Below are 15,352 nucleotides of genomic sequence, written 5' to 3' on the forward strand. Positions count from 1 at the left end.
TTCTTTTATGGCTGAGTAATATTCCATTGTATATATGTGCTACATCTTCTTTATCCATCCGTCTGTTGACAAACACTTAGGTTGCTTCCATGTCTTGGCTATTGTAAATAGAGCTGCAATGAACACTGTGGTACATGACTATTTTTGAATTATGGTTTTCTCAGGGTATATGCCCAGTAGTGGGATTGCTCGGTCATATGGTAGTTCTATCTTTAGTTTTTTAAGGAACCTCCATAGTGTTATCCATAGTGGTTTTATCAATTTAGATTCCCACCAACAGTGCAGGAGGGTTCCCTTTTCACCACACCCTTTCCAGCATTTATTGCTTCTAGATTTTTTGATAATGGCCATTCTGACCGGTGTGAGGTGCTACCCCATTGTAGTTTTGATTTGCATTTCTCTAATAATTAGTGATGTTGAGCATCTTTTAATGTGCCTCTTGGCCATCTGTATGTATTCCTTGGTAAAATGTCTATTTAGGTCTTCCATCCATTTTTTAATTGTATTGTGTATGGTGTTACGTAGTGTTCTAATTTCATTCTTTTGCATGTAGCTGTCCAGTTTTCCCAGCACCACTTATTGAAGAGGCTGTCTTTTCTCCATTGTATGTTCTTGCCTCCTTTGTTGTAAATTAGGTGACCATATGTGCGTGGGTTTATCTCTGGGCATTCTATCCTGTACCACAGATCTATATTTCTGTTTCTGTGCCAGTACCATACTGTCTTGATTACTGTAGTTTTGTGGTATAGTTTGAAGTTAGGGAACCTGATTCCTCCAACTCCATTTTTCTTTCTCAAGATTGCTTTGGTTATTCGGGGTCTTTTGTGTTTCCATACGAATTGTAAAATTTTTTGTTCTAATTCTCTGAAGAATGCCATTGGTAGTTTGACAGGGATTGCACTGAATCTATATATTGCTTTGGGTAGTATAGTCATTTTCACAATATTGATTCTTCCAATCCAAGAACATGGTATATTTCTCCATCTGTTTATGTCATCTTTGATTTCTTTCATCAGTGTTTTATAGTTTTCTGAGTACAAGTCTTTTGCCTCCTTAGGCAGGTTTATTCCTAGGTATTTTATTCTTTTTGTTGCAATGGTAAATGGGAGTGTTTCCTTAATTTCTCTTTCTGATTTTTTGTTGTTGGTGTGTAAGAATGCCAGAGATTTCTGTGAATTAATTCTGTATCCTGCAACCTTACCAAATTCATTGATTAGTTCTAGTAGTTTTCTGGTGGCATCTTTAGGATTTTCTATGTATAGTATCATGTCATCTGCAAACAGTGACAGTCTTACTTCTTCTTTTCCAGTTTGTATTCCTTTTATTTCTTTTTCTTCTCTGATTGCCGTGGCTAGGACTTCCAAATCTATGTTGAATAAGAGCGGCGAGAGTGGACATATGAAGAAGCTGAAGACCAGAGAAGTCAGATAATTTCCTCAAAGCCACATGCTTATAAGAATAAAGATTTGAATCCAAGTCTGTCGATGCAGAAGCCCAAGCTAATTTATACTGACTCTCAAGTAAGGGAAAATGAATAAAGTAACCACTGATTTCTAGCCTAAATCAACATTTTTCAACATTTTTTTTTCTAACCTACTATACCCTAGGCACATGAAACCCTTCTAGCCAACTGGGGATGAGGAGATAGACTTATATACTCACTGTATTTACTGTAAGCTGTTCACTGAGGGAGTTAGATTTGGAACGAAGAACTGACTCCCTGAAAGCAAATAAGACATATCCTGAGATAAAAACAAAATCCATAATCACGAGTCTAGATTATACTGTATAAACAAATTGTTTTTTAAAATGTTTGCCAATTTAATCTCTGTAAAACAGAGTTTTAACTCTTCTTTAGTTTGTATAATTTCTGAAAGCTAGTGAAGATGGACAATTTTCCATTCAAATGCTTATTATTTACATTTCTTTCCTTGGATATATATTTTGTGTTTATACCTTCTGCCCAATTTTCTTCCAGAGTTTGGCAGGTATTCTTTTATATCTAAGTTAGTGCTTTTATAGAGTATGAATATTAATCCTTTGTCAGAAAATCTGATGCAATTACTTTCCCCATTTCTCTCATCCCATTTTTTCCCAATTATTTAAAATTATTTTAGTTTTCAACTATATCCCTATTTCTGAACCCCTCTAAGAATCATTTACATGGACAATAAAAGAGCTTTATACAACTCCAGTATCTTACCCTGATTTGAAAGGAACAGATGTGGACGGTGACATAACAGGATCAGCAGAGAGGCTGTCAGCACCAGGTATGGGTGAAGGGGCTGCAGAATCCCGGGAACTAACACTGTGCCCATCAGAGCCGGAATCTCTAGCAAATTTGACCTAGGGAAAGATCAACCACAGATGGAACAGGCTAATAGACCACAAAAAAAGGCATGCTTCCCCCTCCATTCTCCTTTCATTTTACTTATTCTTCATTATACAAGTCATTACCTAGTCACTGTAGGCAAATCAGAAAATGTAGATAAGCCAAAAGAGAAAAAAAAGGTAACAATCACCTGCAATTCAACCACTAAGCAATAACGTTTTTAGAATTTTGGATGTAATATTTTGCACTTATATTATCTGTATGTGCGTGTGTGTGTGTGTGTGTGTGTGTAAGTGCGTGTTTTACAACAATGGGGCCATACCGTTTTGTACCCTGCTTTGCTCACTCACTGATATATTAACATATTTCCATGTTAACTAAATTATTATTTAGTTAACTAAATTATTAACCGACAACATCCTTTTTAACTACTGAAGAGTAGGTCTAAGGGTCATGCCCCTAACTGCTATCATCTACAGGAAAAAGTCTCCAAAGGATTTTGGGAACACAAGTCATAAATATCTATGTTATCATAAAATATATTTCACCAATTCCTAGTTGTTGGATATTCAATTTATTTCTAATTTTTTCTATACAAACAATACTTCTAAGAATAGCTTTATCTCTCTTCGCACATAATAATTTCCAAAATACAAATTCCCAGAAGTGAAATTGTTAGATAAAAGGTATGCTTATTTTTAAAACTTTTGATATATACCATTAAATTTCACACCGTAAAGGGTAAACTACTTTATACTCTGTAAGTAGTATATAAATCTTTCTTAACACTCTTGTCACATTGGGTATTATCGTTCTGTATCAGCCTTGTCAGTTTTTTTTTTTTTTTTTGGCCACGTCTCACGGCTTGCGGAATCTCAGTTCCCCGACCAGGGACTGAATGTGAGCCATGGCAGTGAAAGCCAGAATCCTAACCACTAGGCCACCAGGGAACTCCCCCAGCCTTGTCAGTTTAATAATCAATTTGTAATTCTTTGATTATTGGTAAAATAGGGTATTTTTTTCTTATGTTTACAAAATGTCAGTCTTAATGGATTCAAAATCGTTTGTTATCTATTACCACCCCTGACTTCCTCAAACTCAAAGGAAAATTGAGAAAGAATATAAAAGCTGTGAAAAAGGCAGCTGGAAGCACATCAGTCAAAGAGGACTGGAATGCCCACCAGAGACAAGGGTGTCCAATTAGGAAAGAGTCATTAATAAAAAATGCATATCCTGGGCTTCCCCAGTGGCGCAGCGGTTGAGAGTCCGCCTGCCGATGCAGGGTACACGGGTTCGTGCCCTGGTCCGGGAAGATCCCACGTGCCGTGGAGCAGCTAGGTCTGTGAGCCATGGCTGCTGAGCCTGCGCGTCCGGAGCCTGTGCTCTGCAATGGGAGAGGCCACAACAGTGAGAGGCCCACGTACCGCAAAAACAAACAAACAAACAAAAAAAGGCATATCCTTTGTTGCAGCAGGAATAAAGGAATAATCACCACAATGAGGATGGTCATAATATTTATTTGCATTGTACTTTATAGTTTATAGTCACAAACATTATCACATTCAGACTTAATAATCACAGTATAAAGCAGAGTCTTTTTTTTTGGTGGTGGGGGAGGGGGAACATTAATTAACCGCAATTTGTTAAAACTTTATTATAGAAATTATTCTTGATAAAATTTTTAAATGGTACAAAGGGTAGAATGTAAAAAAGTAGAAGTTTCTGAACTCCATTTCCATTCTCCAGAGAAAATCATTTCATTTCTTTTAATGCCTCCAGAAATTTTATATGAATATATGGGCATATACATATATTCATTTGTATACACACAGACACACAGACACACAAACACAAGATCATACTACCATACTGTTTTTTGTTTGTTTGTTTGTTTGAATTTATTTTTGGCTACATCGGGTCTTAGTTGCAGCATGCAGGATCTTCATTGAGGCATGCGGGATCTTTCGCTGCGAGGCGCAGGCTCTTTGTTGTGGTGCACAGTCTTCTCCCTAGTTGTGGTGTGTGGGTTTTCTCTAGTTGTGGAGTGCGGGTTCCAGGGTGCGTGGGCTCTGTAGTTTGCGGCACGCGGGCTCTCTCGTGGTGCGGGAGCTCAGTAGTTGTGGCACACGGGCTTAGTTGCCCCGTGGCATGTGGGATCTTAGTTCCCTGACCAGGGATCGAACCTGCATCCCCTGCATCGTAAGGCGGATTCTTTACCACTGGACCACCAGGGAAGTCCCCCCATACTGTTTATAAACTTGCTTCTTTCACTTAAAAATAGATTCTGGATATTCTTTAAGAACTACATAGAAGTCCACTCTATGAAGAACCATAATTTAACCAGTCTCATAATAATAGACACTTAAGCTGTTTCCAGTTTTTTACTATCACAAACAATGTGGCAGAGGGAGGAAACTATGTATCTATCTCTATTTATCTATCTATATATAGGTATCTTTGCACTCTTAAGTAAACATGTTGATAGCATACACTTGTAGCCATAGAATTACTAAATCAAAAGGTGTGAACATTGGGCAGGAATCACTATTTTACAGATAAAATAAAAAGGTTAGTGTAGAGAAGTGACTATGAATACAGAGCCAAGAAGGACATAAACCTTGGCCTTTAGATTCCAAAGCTGTTGTTCTCTCCAACTATACCATTTCTACTTAAAAAAAAAAGATATCTTCAGAATCTTTTTCGACACGTTGATTTATTCATTTTACTTAACTAGCAAAGAGGACTCATCAAACACAACATTTCACTCACCCGCCTAATCTCCACCTCGAACACCAGGATCGAGTCTGTTGATGGAGTCCATCCTATTACCCCTTCAGAGCCAGCAGCGCAGGCTGGCGGAATGATAAGCAACCGCTTCCCTCCTTTTCTCATGCCCACCATTCCATCCTCCCAGCTCTTTAGGAATCAGAGAAGAGGAAAAGCTCATCAGATACAAACCTTTTCATAAGACAAGACAAAGTACAGGATCATCGGGTTTATATTCCCCCCTCCCCACTGGTTATAAGAACATCTAGAATACTGCTTCTCAATTCACTTGTAAAAGACAGCATATCCAGGGCTGTATGAAATATACTTACCTTAGATGATGAGAGAAATTGGAACAGAAGAACGGCATTAAAATAGAAATAAAAGCTATCACTTATTAAACACATTTTTCTAAGTACTTTGCTAAGTGCTTTACTTCCATTATGTTGTTTAATCCCTAAAATAACTTCATAAGGTTAATAGCAATATCTCCATTTTACAGAAGAGAAAATTGAGGCTTAAAGAGGTTAAGTAACTAGCCCAAGATCAGTTAGTAAATTGTTAAGCCAAGATTTCAACACTAGATGAATCTAACTTTAAGGGTCATGCCCCAACTGCTATGATCTACAGGAAAAAGTTTCTAAGGGATTCTGGGAAAAGGAGTCATAAAGCTATGGAGAAAACCATTCTGCCACATGGATAAATGAGTACTTTACAACGCATCAGTATGTCCTGACACAATGACACCCCACATGTGTAAAATACTCTTTTTTTTTTTTTTAATATTTATTTATTTGGCTGCTCCAGGTCTTAGTTGCAGCACACAGGATCTTTCTTGCCACGTGCTGGATCTTTAGTTGCGGCATGCAGGCTCTTAGTTGCAGCTTGAGGGATCTAGTTCCCTGACCAGGGATTGAACCCAGGGCCCCTGCATTGGGAGTGTGGAGTCTTGACCACTGGACCACCAGCAAAGTCCCTAAAATACTCTTTACTTTATAAAATACTTCCACAGTTGCTAACGAAGAAATTCACAACATGAACCCAGGTCCTCAGACTCCAATCCCAGTGTTCCTCCTGCTATGCTGTACTTGCTTCCCACCATGATTTAAAGCATCCCAGACAGATCAGAATCACCCATTATGATACACTTCTAGAAGAAACAGTTTCACCTCTTTCTCAATTAGGCGATAGGAAGAATTTAATAGTTCCCTCAGAACCAAAGGATGAAAAATAAAATGTAGGGACTAGAGAAAAGAAATGTACCCTTCTTCAATATATTGTCTCACAAGTAAAAATTTCCCAAATGTAGGTAACATAGCCCATTTTTCTCTTCCTATTTTTTTAACCAAGCCTTTCCAGATTCTCCAAAAATATACCCAGGTTAGAAACTTTACAAAGTAAGCCCACTGCAACTGATAAACCCATATATAATAAGAACACAGTTAAGCCTTTACCTTGATGACTTTTCCTGATCCTAATTTCAGGCGAAGCAGCTTATCTTTGTTAGCAGTGGAGTCAAAAACCTGAAAGTTGATCAAAATAAACAAGATTAGCCAATTTCAAAAATAATAATCATCATTATGATATTCAACTTAATACACACCAGCACAGTACTTCTGAAATAGGTAATGTCAAATAAACTGGAAAAATACTTCTTAAAAGACCTGAAAAGAAGAGACCACATCATGGCTAAAGGTGTTATCACACTGAATATCTCTGAGGCAAGGATTTTCCAGGTTTAGAAAAAAATAAACTTCTCCTACCAAGTGTTTAAAAATATTTTCATCTATAAAGAATTTTCAAATAAATTATCTCATTTGATGCCAACAGCCATCCTGCCAAGAAAGCAGGGTGAGCACCACTAAGCTCCATTCACAGGAAAAAAAAATTAAGAGCTTAAATGACTCGACAAAGTCAAGTTAGGATAAAATTGGGACCTGAATCCACATTTTTTGGACTCATAGTCGAAAGCTCTTTCTATCACACCATACTACTTTTGAGGGCTTAATAATAAAAAAACAAAACAAGCCCAATCTATTCACAGTATCTAGTATAAGAAAAACGGAAAAGGGCTTCCCTGGTGGCACAGTGGTTGAGAGTCCCCCTGCCGATGCAGGGGACATGGGTTCGTGCCCCGGTCTGGGAGGATCCCATGTGCTGTGGAGTGGCTGGGCCCGTGAGCCGTGGCCACTGAGCCTGCGCGTCCGGAGCCTGTGCTCCACAGCGGGAGAGGCCACAACAGTGAGAGGCCCGCGTACCGCAAAAAAAAAAAAAAGAAAGAAAAAACAAAAAACGGAGAAACAACTGTGAGGAAAGTCTAAAACGTTTTAAGACCTAATCCCATAAGAATATATTCAAGTTTAAAACTGGTATAGGAAGAGACATACATATGAACAATTACCAAAAATGATACTTGCAAAACTGGTTTCCTTTCTCTAAGTAGAAGAGACATAGTGGCACTGAGCAGATTTTATACATTAGCATTTCATGGCTATGCCCCAAAAGCAGTTGTAGAGACTAAAGCAGGGCTCCTCAAAGATTTCTATTTGCCAAAAGCAGCAGTTCATAGTAATAACACCTTACATTTGAATAGCTCTCATGCTATTTAAATTACAAAAGAACTTGCAGGATACATTTTCTTACCTGGCCCAGTCCGTGATTCTGAAAGAGCCAGCTGGTATAGGCCACTTCCAAAGAATCTCCAACTTCTACAGCAGGGCCTTCTACTACAATAAGGTCCTGTGACAGCACTGAATCCAGGGAAGAGGTGCTGTTGCACTTGGCGATGCATACCTGTGCGATGAAATCAAAGCAGCATAAACTTAGTTTAAGCTCAGTAAGTACTCACTCAGTTATTGCTAATGTTCTTTTCCAAACAGTGGCACCCACTAGCAAAACAGATTACATGTTCAGAAGTAAACCATTCCAAAGTCAGTAATCTCGCCAGGAATCAAAGTGCCTAAGAAGTATGGTTTTGGAGTCATACTGTCTGGGTACAGATCTGGGCACTGTCACTTATTAACTTGTGACCTCAGCCAAATAACTTAACTGCTGTGAACCTTATTTCAGAGTTTTTTTTGTAAGATGGAGATAAAAGTTTTGCATATTTCCTAGGGTAGTTATGAAGACTGAGCTAATACAAGTAGAGTACTTGGCACAGTGCCCGGCAAATAACAGTAAGTACACAATAAACATTAGCTATCATTACTATACTGATTTACTGCTTCAGTGTTTGGGAACCTGTGAAAGCTAGGGGAGCCTCTAAAAAATTTCAAAATGCATTTCTAACGACAATAAAATAAAGGCCCTTTTCAAAACCATGCTGTATTCCCAGAATTCATATCTCTACCACCTACAGATTTACCCATATTGCCTTAGCACAGATTCTAGGCAAGGAATTCAGATACATCTTTATGAATAATTTTTCTATAGTCAATGTTTAAACATAGTATACCTTAGAAACTTGCTACTCATTTTCTTTAAAAAAGTTTCATTATCGCAATCACATAAACGCTAACTAAAACAATGAGAAGTCATTTTTTATCAAGCAAATAAGACTAAGAAGGAAAAAAGATAGTAATTCTAAATGCTGGCAAAGGCATAGTGAGAGAACGACAGGGATGTAAAATTGTACAATCTCTCTGAAAAGCAGTGTGCCAAAGTGTATACAGAACCTAAAAATATATGAACCCTTTGATTCAATCTTTCACTTCTTCTAGCCTAAAAAATAATCAGAGGGAAAAAAAGAGACAGATTTGTATACAAATCTATATAGCAAAGATACTCACTACAGTATCATTTATCTCAGAGACTGAAAATAATCTAACTGCCTAAAAGTAAGGGAATGATTAAATAAATTAAGGAACATTCATGTTATGCAGCTTTCAAAAATGTTTCTAAATAATTTTTCATGAGGTGGGGAAAGACGCATTTTACATCACTAAATAAAATAAGCAAGAGCTCTTAAAGGGCTATAACTACTTATGTAACTCATGAATAGAAAAAAATGAAACGTTAACAGTGATTACTTTGGGTAGTAAGATTATGAATGATTTTTTTAAAAAAACGCTTTTCTAAATTTTCTATAATGACCATGAAATAACTTTAAAAAATTCTCTTGAAACACTACTTTAAAAAGATAGTTGTGGGCTTCCCTGGCGGCGCAGTGGTTGAGAGTCCGCCTGCCGATGCAGGGGACACGGGTTCGTGCCCCGGTCCGGGAAGATCGCACATGCCGCGGAGCGGCTGGGCCCGTTAGCCACGGCCGCTGAGCCTGCGCGACTGGAGCCTGTGCTCCGCAATGGGAGAGGCCACAACAGTGAGAGGCCCGCGTACAGCAAAAAAAAAAAAAAAAAAAAGAGTTGTGTTTATTCCTTAAGATAATTTATGAAGTGGAAAGTGTTTTAAAGATGTAAGTTTACATTTAGCCTTTTTTTTCTCCTTAAAGTCTCATTTTCAAGCAATTTCAATAAGTATTCTTATTATTTCCCTAAAATACAGTAAGCTCAACTGATGAATTTAGTGGGTTTTTTAATGCTTGTCACTAAAAAATATATAGATATTACCTGTTTATTGAACTCCACAGCAGCCTTTTCAGACTCAAACATGATGGACCAGTTTTGTCTCTGATCATCATAAAAGGTGCTATAGTTATTGGGCCGAACCTGGGGAAAGGAGAAATGTTGGGATAACTCAACTGCAGGCAGTGTAGCAGATAAATCTGGTTGCCTAAGCTCATGTAGAAGGGCCTTGACTCAGGTGGACCCAAAGAGAGCTATCAGGGAACTTTCTTCTTCCCTCCCACCCTCCACCAATCACCCCTTAGTCCACATTCCCAGAAGGCAGCCAAGAGACCTTTCCAAGAGGCTCTGTTAAGATATCCACTCTGGGGAATTCCCTGGCAGTTCAGTGGTTAGGACTTGGTGCTCTCACTGCTGAGGCCCCGGGTTTAATCCCTGGTTGGGGAACTAAGATCCCTGCAAGCCACAAAGCACAGCCAAAAAAAGGAAAAAAAAAAAAAATCTATCCACTCTGCTCTCCAGAGCGGAAGTAGTGGATCTAGTTCCCACCAGGTATGCACAGATCAATCTCTCCTATAAACCAATCCCAAAGGATTGATGATTCCAATACAGGAAGCCTTACCATTAGCTCAAAGTTCAGATGAATCCTGGCAACAGTAACTGGCTGTTGCTGACTGATATAAAGAAGAATCCTATACTGTACTCAAGCAAAGATGGGCAGGAAAAAAAGAGAGAACAGAAATTAAAAGGCAATACAAAATCAGCAGTAAGATGTCAGGAGTCAGGCTTCATATAGGCATAAAACTCAAAACTCAGTTCATCCCTTAAAGCTTAACTTACATCTTCTCACCATCCACTTTAATCTCTTCTCATTTTGACCCTACTCTTTAACTATAGTTAGCTATGTCTTTATTTTGTTGGTGTTTTTATTTGTATGAGGGGTGACTACGAGATATACAAACGGCCAACAGGTACATGAAAAGATGTTCAACCTCATTAGGCATTAGGATAATGCAAATTAAAACCACTATAAGGTACCACTTCACACTTACTAGAATGGCTATTAAAAAAAAGGAAAAATAATAAAGTGTTAGCAGGGTAGTAGAGAAACTGGAATCCTCATATATTGCTTGTGGGAATGTAAAACAGTATGGATGCTGTAGAAACAGTCTGGCAGTTCCTCAAAAAGCTAAACAAGGAATTACCATATGACACAGAAATTTCACTCCTAGTATACATGCCAAAGAACTGAAAACAGGGACTCAAACATACACTTATACGTCAATGTTCACTGCCTGTTATTCACAATAGTCAAAAGGTGGAAACAACCAAGTGTCCAAATGATGGATGGATAAATAAAATGTGTTATATACATACAATAGAATATTATATAGCCATAAAAAATAATGAAGTTCTGATACATGCTACAACATGGATGAATCTTGAGAAAACATTCTGCTACGTGAAATAAGCCAGACAAACACTGTATGATTCCACTTATATGAAATACCTGGGGTAGGCAAATTCATAGAGATAGAAAGTAGATTAGAGGTTACCAGGGAATAAGGGAAGGGGGATGGGGAGTTATTGCTTCGTGATTACAGATTTTCTGTTTGGGGTGACAAAAAAATGGAAATAGTGGTGATGGTTGCTCAATACTGTGAATGTAATTTATGCAACTGAACTGTACACTTAAAAATGGTTAAAATGGCAAATTTTATGTCTCCTATATATTTACTACACACACAAATACACACACACACACACACACACACACACACACACACACACACACACACAAATTAAAATTCAACCCCAGAAGGGAGGGAGGGACTGACTATGGGGGCTCATATACAATCTTGCACCAGAAAGGACTTTCTTTACTCTATGTGAAGCAGATAGAGTGAGGAGCTAATCTTACAGACTGAGCTGGTCAGGAAAGGATCACAGATTTATTAAGAGCTGGTCCATTTCTGGTTGTCCCTACTCTTGAGCACTATCTTCGTAAGCTTTTGATTAAGAGTCTGGAAGGTCTCTGACTCCTCAGTCTTGACTTTTCTGCCCATCAGAGATTCTGAGCTGAGATTCTTTAGCCTCCTCCCCATGAAGTTCAAAATCTAGCACATGTGTTGAGAGGAAGGTTGTTGCTTTCCCACCCTACAGTAGGATTTTATCTCCTATGCCCCACAAGATTGCAGAAGTTTCCCTCTGCCTTTCTGGCACAGCCCTTGGACTTCCACACCACCCCCAAACTCATTAAATGTCCCATGGGCGCGCGGGCTTCAGTAGTTGTGGCGCGCGGGCTAAGAGTTGTGGCGCATGGGCTTAGTTGCTCCACGGCATGTGGGATCTTCCCGGACCAGGGCTCGAACCCATGTCCCCTGCATTGGCAGGCGGATTCTTAACCACTGAGCCACCAAGGAAGCCCTCTATTACTTCTTATGCATATTTCAACAATGTTCAAAACCTTCTGGAGCAGAATTTGAAGCTAGATACAACCCACAAAAGGAAATCAGTCTCCACACTTCTATCCACATCTTTTTGACTCAAACCAATATTTTGCTGTGTGATCGACTACCCAACTCATCAAACTTTCAAAGGATAAACGGTGGTCATGCGCTAAGTGGTACACTAAATGTTGTTCACTACCTAAAGAAAGGATGTCCTCGGTAAACGGTTTACTCTGAAACTCTCCAAATTCTTAAGCTAGATCCATTTCACAAAGGTCAAACTTACTGACTTTGAGCAGTTGAATTTGTTTTAATACACAACAGTAAGCAAAATGTGACTATAAATATTATTATATATCTAACATTAAAAATTCACATTCAGTACAAACAATCAATCTAATCCTCTGATATGTAAGACATCAGACAAGTCCCGATAAAAACCGGCTCACTGATATAATTTGGGACACGTGAATATACATGAGACGAGGAGGCAACCTTACCTCTCTGGCTGTGTGATTTCCCAGGACTGCAGCACCAAATTTGCCCTGCTTTACATATTGACCATTTGTGCTATAGAAGCAAGAAAAACAGGTATTAATACTTCCTTCAACTAAATAGAACCAGCTTTCTTTTCTGCCATATAAAGTGGGGAATCTAGTCATTCAGCCTCTAGAAAGGGACAGAGGTGAGTAGTTTATAATTTAAAGCTCATATACAACTTCTTTACTCTTTAAACATCTACTATTCATGATATCTCAGTGGAGTGGCTTTCTTTGAGCGCTTAAAAAGGCAGTTGTTGAGGGCATAAGCAGTTCCTAGAGAAAGTACACAAGATAATGGCTCTTCAAAGTTTTGTGTGCAAAATTCTCCAAATGAAACATTAAAAAGCATTACTGATACTTTGTCTATGGCAGGACTGAGTAGCCATTTTGCAATGAACAGAAAGGCTTACTGCAAAACGCAGGAGCTTAACCCACACCCCCACCAACTTTATAAAGTGTTCCTTCTCAGCTACTTACTAGCGATATGCATGGACTGCTGTTGCAACCAATACTGTGGAAGTGCCTGTTGTGGTGGGTGCTGTTTTTGGTGTCGCCTGATTTCCTGAAGACGAAGAGATAAGGCAGAAAACAAAGTTGTCATTCATTTCTTGCTTGAAACTGATTTTTAACCCTTAAAGCAGCTTCAAAATTCTTCTTTAACCTTGTAGTTAGTGTTACAATGCTTTCATGACCATTGTCCTCATTTGATCCACAAAATGGCCCTATGGCCGTGTCTGGGGATGAGGAAACTGAGGCTCTAAGCCCCCAAGTGCCTTACACGATGACAGCAGCAAGCCTAGGACTAGAACCCAGGATTCTGGCTCCACTCCAAACAAGTCTTTGGGCTGGACGAGAAGCACTGTCTAGAAAACAAGGTCACATTCCATCTTCCTTTTCTCCTTCCAATATTTTGACAGCTTTAATAAATAAAAATGAAGCTGTTTCCCCTTCCCTTACTTCTGGGGTAGAAAACTTATGATATTAAGATTATATCCATTACTTTACTTTTACAGTGGTATAAAGTAACACTAACATTTAAAAATAGTGTATTTAGAGTAAATAACATATTCACACTCACCACATGAATCTGTTGAGAACACAAGCATGGCCATAGCAACCAAGAACTTATTTTCAAAAGTATCCTTGTTTGATTCCTTTTGTGGTTATTAAAAACAAGACAACAGGCCCAAAATGGAGTCACTTAGGCTAAGACCCACCCCACCAAACAGAGATTCAACATAATTACAGTTTTGGCTCTCCCAGAAATGGAATCTTAAACCAGAATGATCTGATCAGCACTAATTAGGTAATCTGTTTGATAGACCTCTGCTATCCCCTAAAGGAAAGTAACCTTGTAATAAGCAACCCACTTTTTTGCCTAGTGTTACACTAGACTCCCCCTTCTGCCTGGTTCCTGCTCCCTTCTGCCTATAAAGGACTTTCATTTTGTCAGAGCCCCTATCTACTAGATTGGATGCTTCTCAATTCATGAATCACTGAATACAGCCAATAAGATCTTTAAAATTCACTCAGTTGAATTTTGTTAACAGTACTGAAATACCTTTTCCTGGTTATAGAGTATATGTACAACTGTAGAAAACTTAGCAAATACAGAAACACGTAAAAAAAATGACCTATAATCTCACCACCCAAAAATAAACATTAATAATATGATGTATTTATTCCTAGTCCTTTTTCTATACACATAAACTTTCCAGCTTTTTCATCTTTTTTTAAAGAAAATTAATGATTTGACAATCTCCTTTTTTCACTTAGTGTAGGCATTTCCTTATACTTTTCAAAACGGTCTCCAAAACACAAAATAGTCCTAAAAACACTTTTTGATGGTTAAATACTATGTTGACTCTACTAGAATTCATCCAACTTCCTATTGTTTGACATTTCTTTGGGCTGTTTCCAATTTTTCTCTATGATAAATAACACTATGATGAGCGTCCTTAAAATGCACATTTTTGCATGTACCTCTAATTACTTTCTTAGAATTAATTCCCAAAAATGGAATTATGGCATGCAAGAGTGTGAAAATTTTTAAGGTTTTGTTACAACCTGCCCAAATGCCCTTGAGAAATGCCATTACCAGTTTACACTCCCACCAGCAGTATGGGTAGGCCAGCTTTGCATCCCTGAGAGCAAAGGGAGATAATCTTTCTAAATCTTTACCAATGGGATACGGGTGGCATTAGGGAAAGGGGAATGCCACCTCACTGTTGTTTTCATTTGCATTTATTGATTACAGGGAAGGAGAAATTTAACATTTTCTATAGATTTGTATTGGCCATTTACTTTGTTTTATTTTGATGAATTGCCCATTTTATGTTGTTGGCTTATTTTCCTAGTCTGGGTTGTTCTTGTTTTCCTTATTCTTTTGTAAAAACCTACAACATCGTTTTAAATTCAATCAGTACTTTACAGTTGTATGTAATGCTACAATAAAACTTTTCTCCTGAGAAGCAGTGAATACCAAAAAACGGAGGAACTAAGGCCTCAGTTATCAGGCCAAGTCTGAAACACAGAAAAATTACTGTCTCCCCAAGGTCAGCCTAGCATCCTCCTTCAGGTTAGTTTCAACTTTTCCCAGTACACTCTCATCTCCCTACTTAACACCCCTGTTCATGGATTTGCTAGAGGGATAAGTGAGTCAGATGCCACAATCATGTGATTGGTTAAACACGTCTTCCTCTCGGAAATCAGTATTGTACAGATTCTTGAATTCCCCGCTCA

At 38.3% G+C, this 15,352-nt stretch overlaps 1 protein-coding gene across 6 annotated transcripts in view; it reads right to left on the minus strand.

Moving 5' to 3' along the window:
• FKBP15 (FKBP prolyl isomerase family member 15) overlaps positions 1–15,352 on the minus strand; it is a 55,117-nt gene that overhangs the window by 27,976 nt on the left and 11,789 nt on the right. For 5 of the 6 annotated variants that reach the window (XR_013829062.1, XM_079926305.1, XM_079926304.1 and 2 more), the window contains exons 3-11: positions 13,088–13,172; positions 12,569–12,638; positions 10,241–10,315; positions 9,664–9,762; positions 7,742–7,891; positions 6,553–6,621; positions 5,102–5,248; positions 2,204–2,346; positions 1,663–1,720 (exon numbers count right to left, since the gene is read on the minus strand). Coding sequence is in view for 5 of the 6 variants with exons in the window: in XM_079926305.1 (XP_079782431.1) it covers positions 1,663–1,720; positions 2,204–2,346; positions 5,102–5,248; positions 6,553–6,621; positions 7,742–7,891; positions 9,664–9,762; positions 10,241–10,315; positions 12,569–12,638; positions 13,088–13,172 (896 nt within the window). In the remaining variant the exon portion in view is untranslated. The remainder of the gene's footprint in view (positions 1–1,662; positions 1,721–2,203; positions 2,347–5,101; positions 5,249–6,552; positions 6,622–7,741; positions 7,892–9,663; positions 9,763–10,240; positions 10,316–12,568; positions 12,639–13,087; positions 13,173–15,352) is intronic. The other variant, XM_079926303.1, reaches the window with a different exon arrangement.

This window comes from Stenella coeruleoalba, assembly GCF_951394435.1.
Source record: "Stenella coeruleoalba genome assembly, chromosome: 7".
In the NCBI taxonomy this organism is placed as follows: Eukaryota; Metazoa; Chordata; class Mammalia; order Artiodactyla; family Delphinidae; genus Stenella; species Stenella coeruleoalba.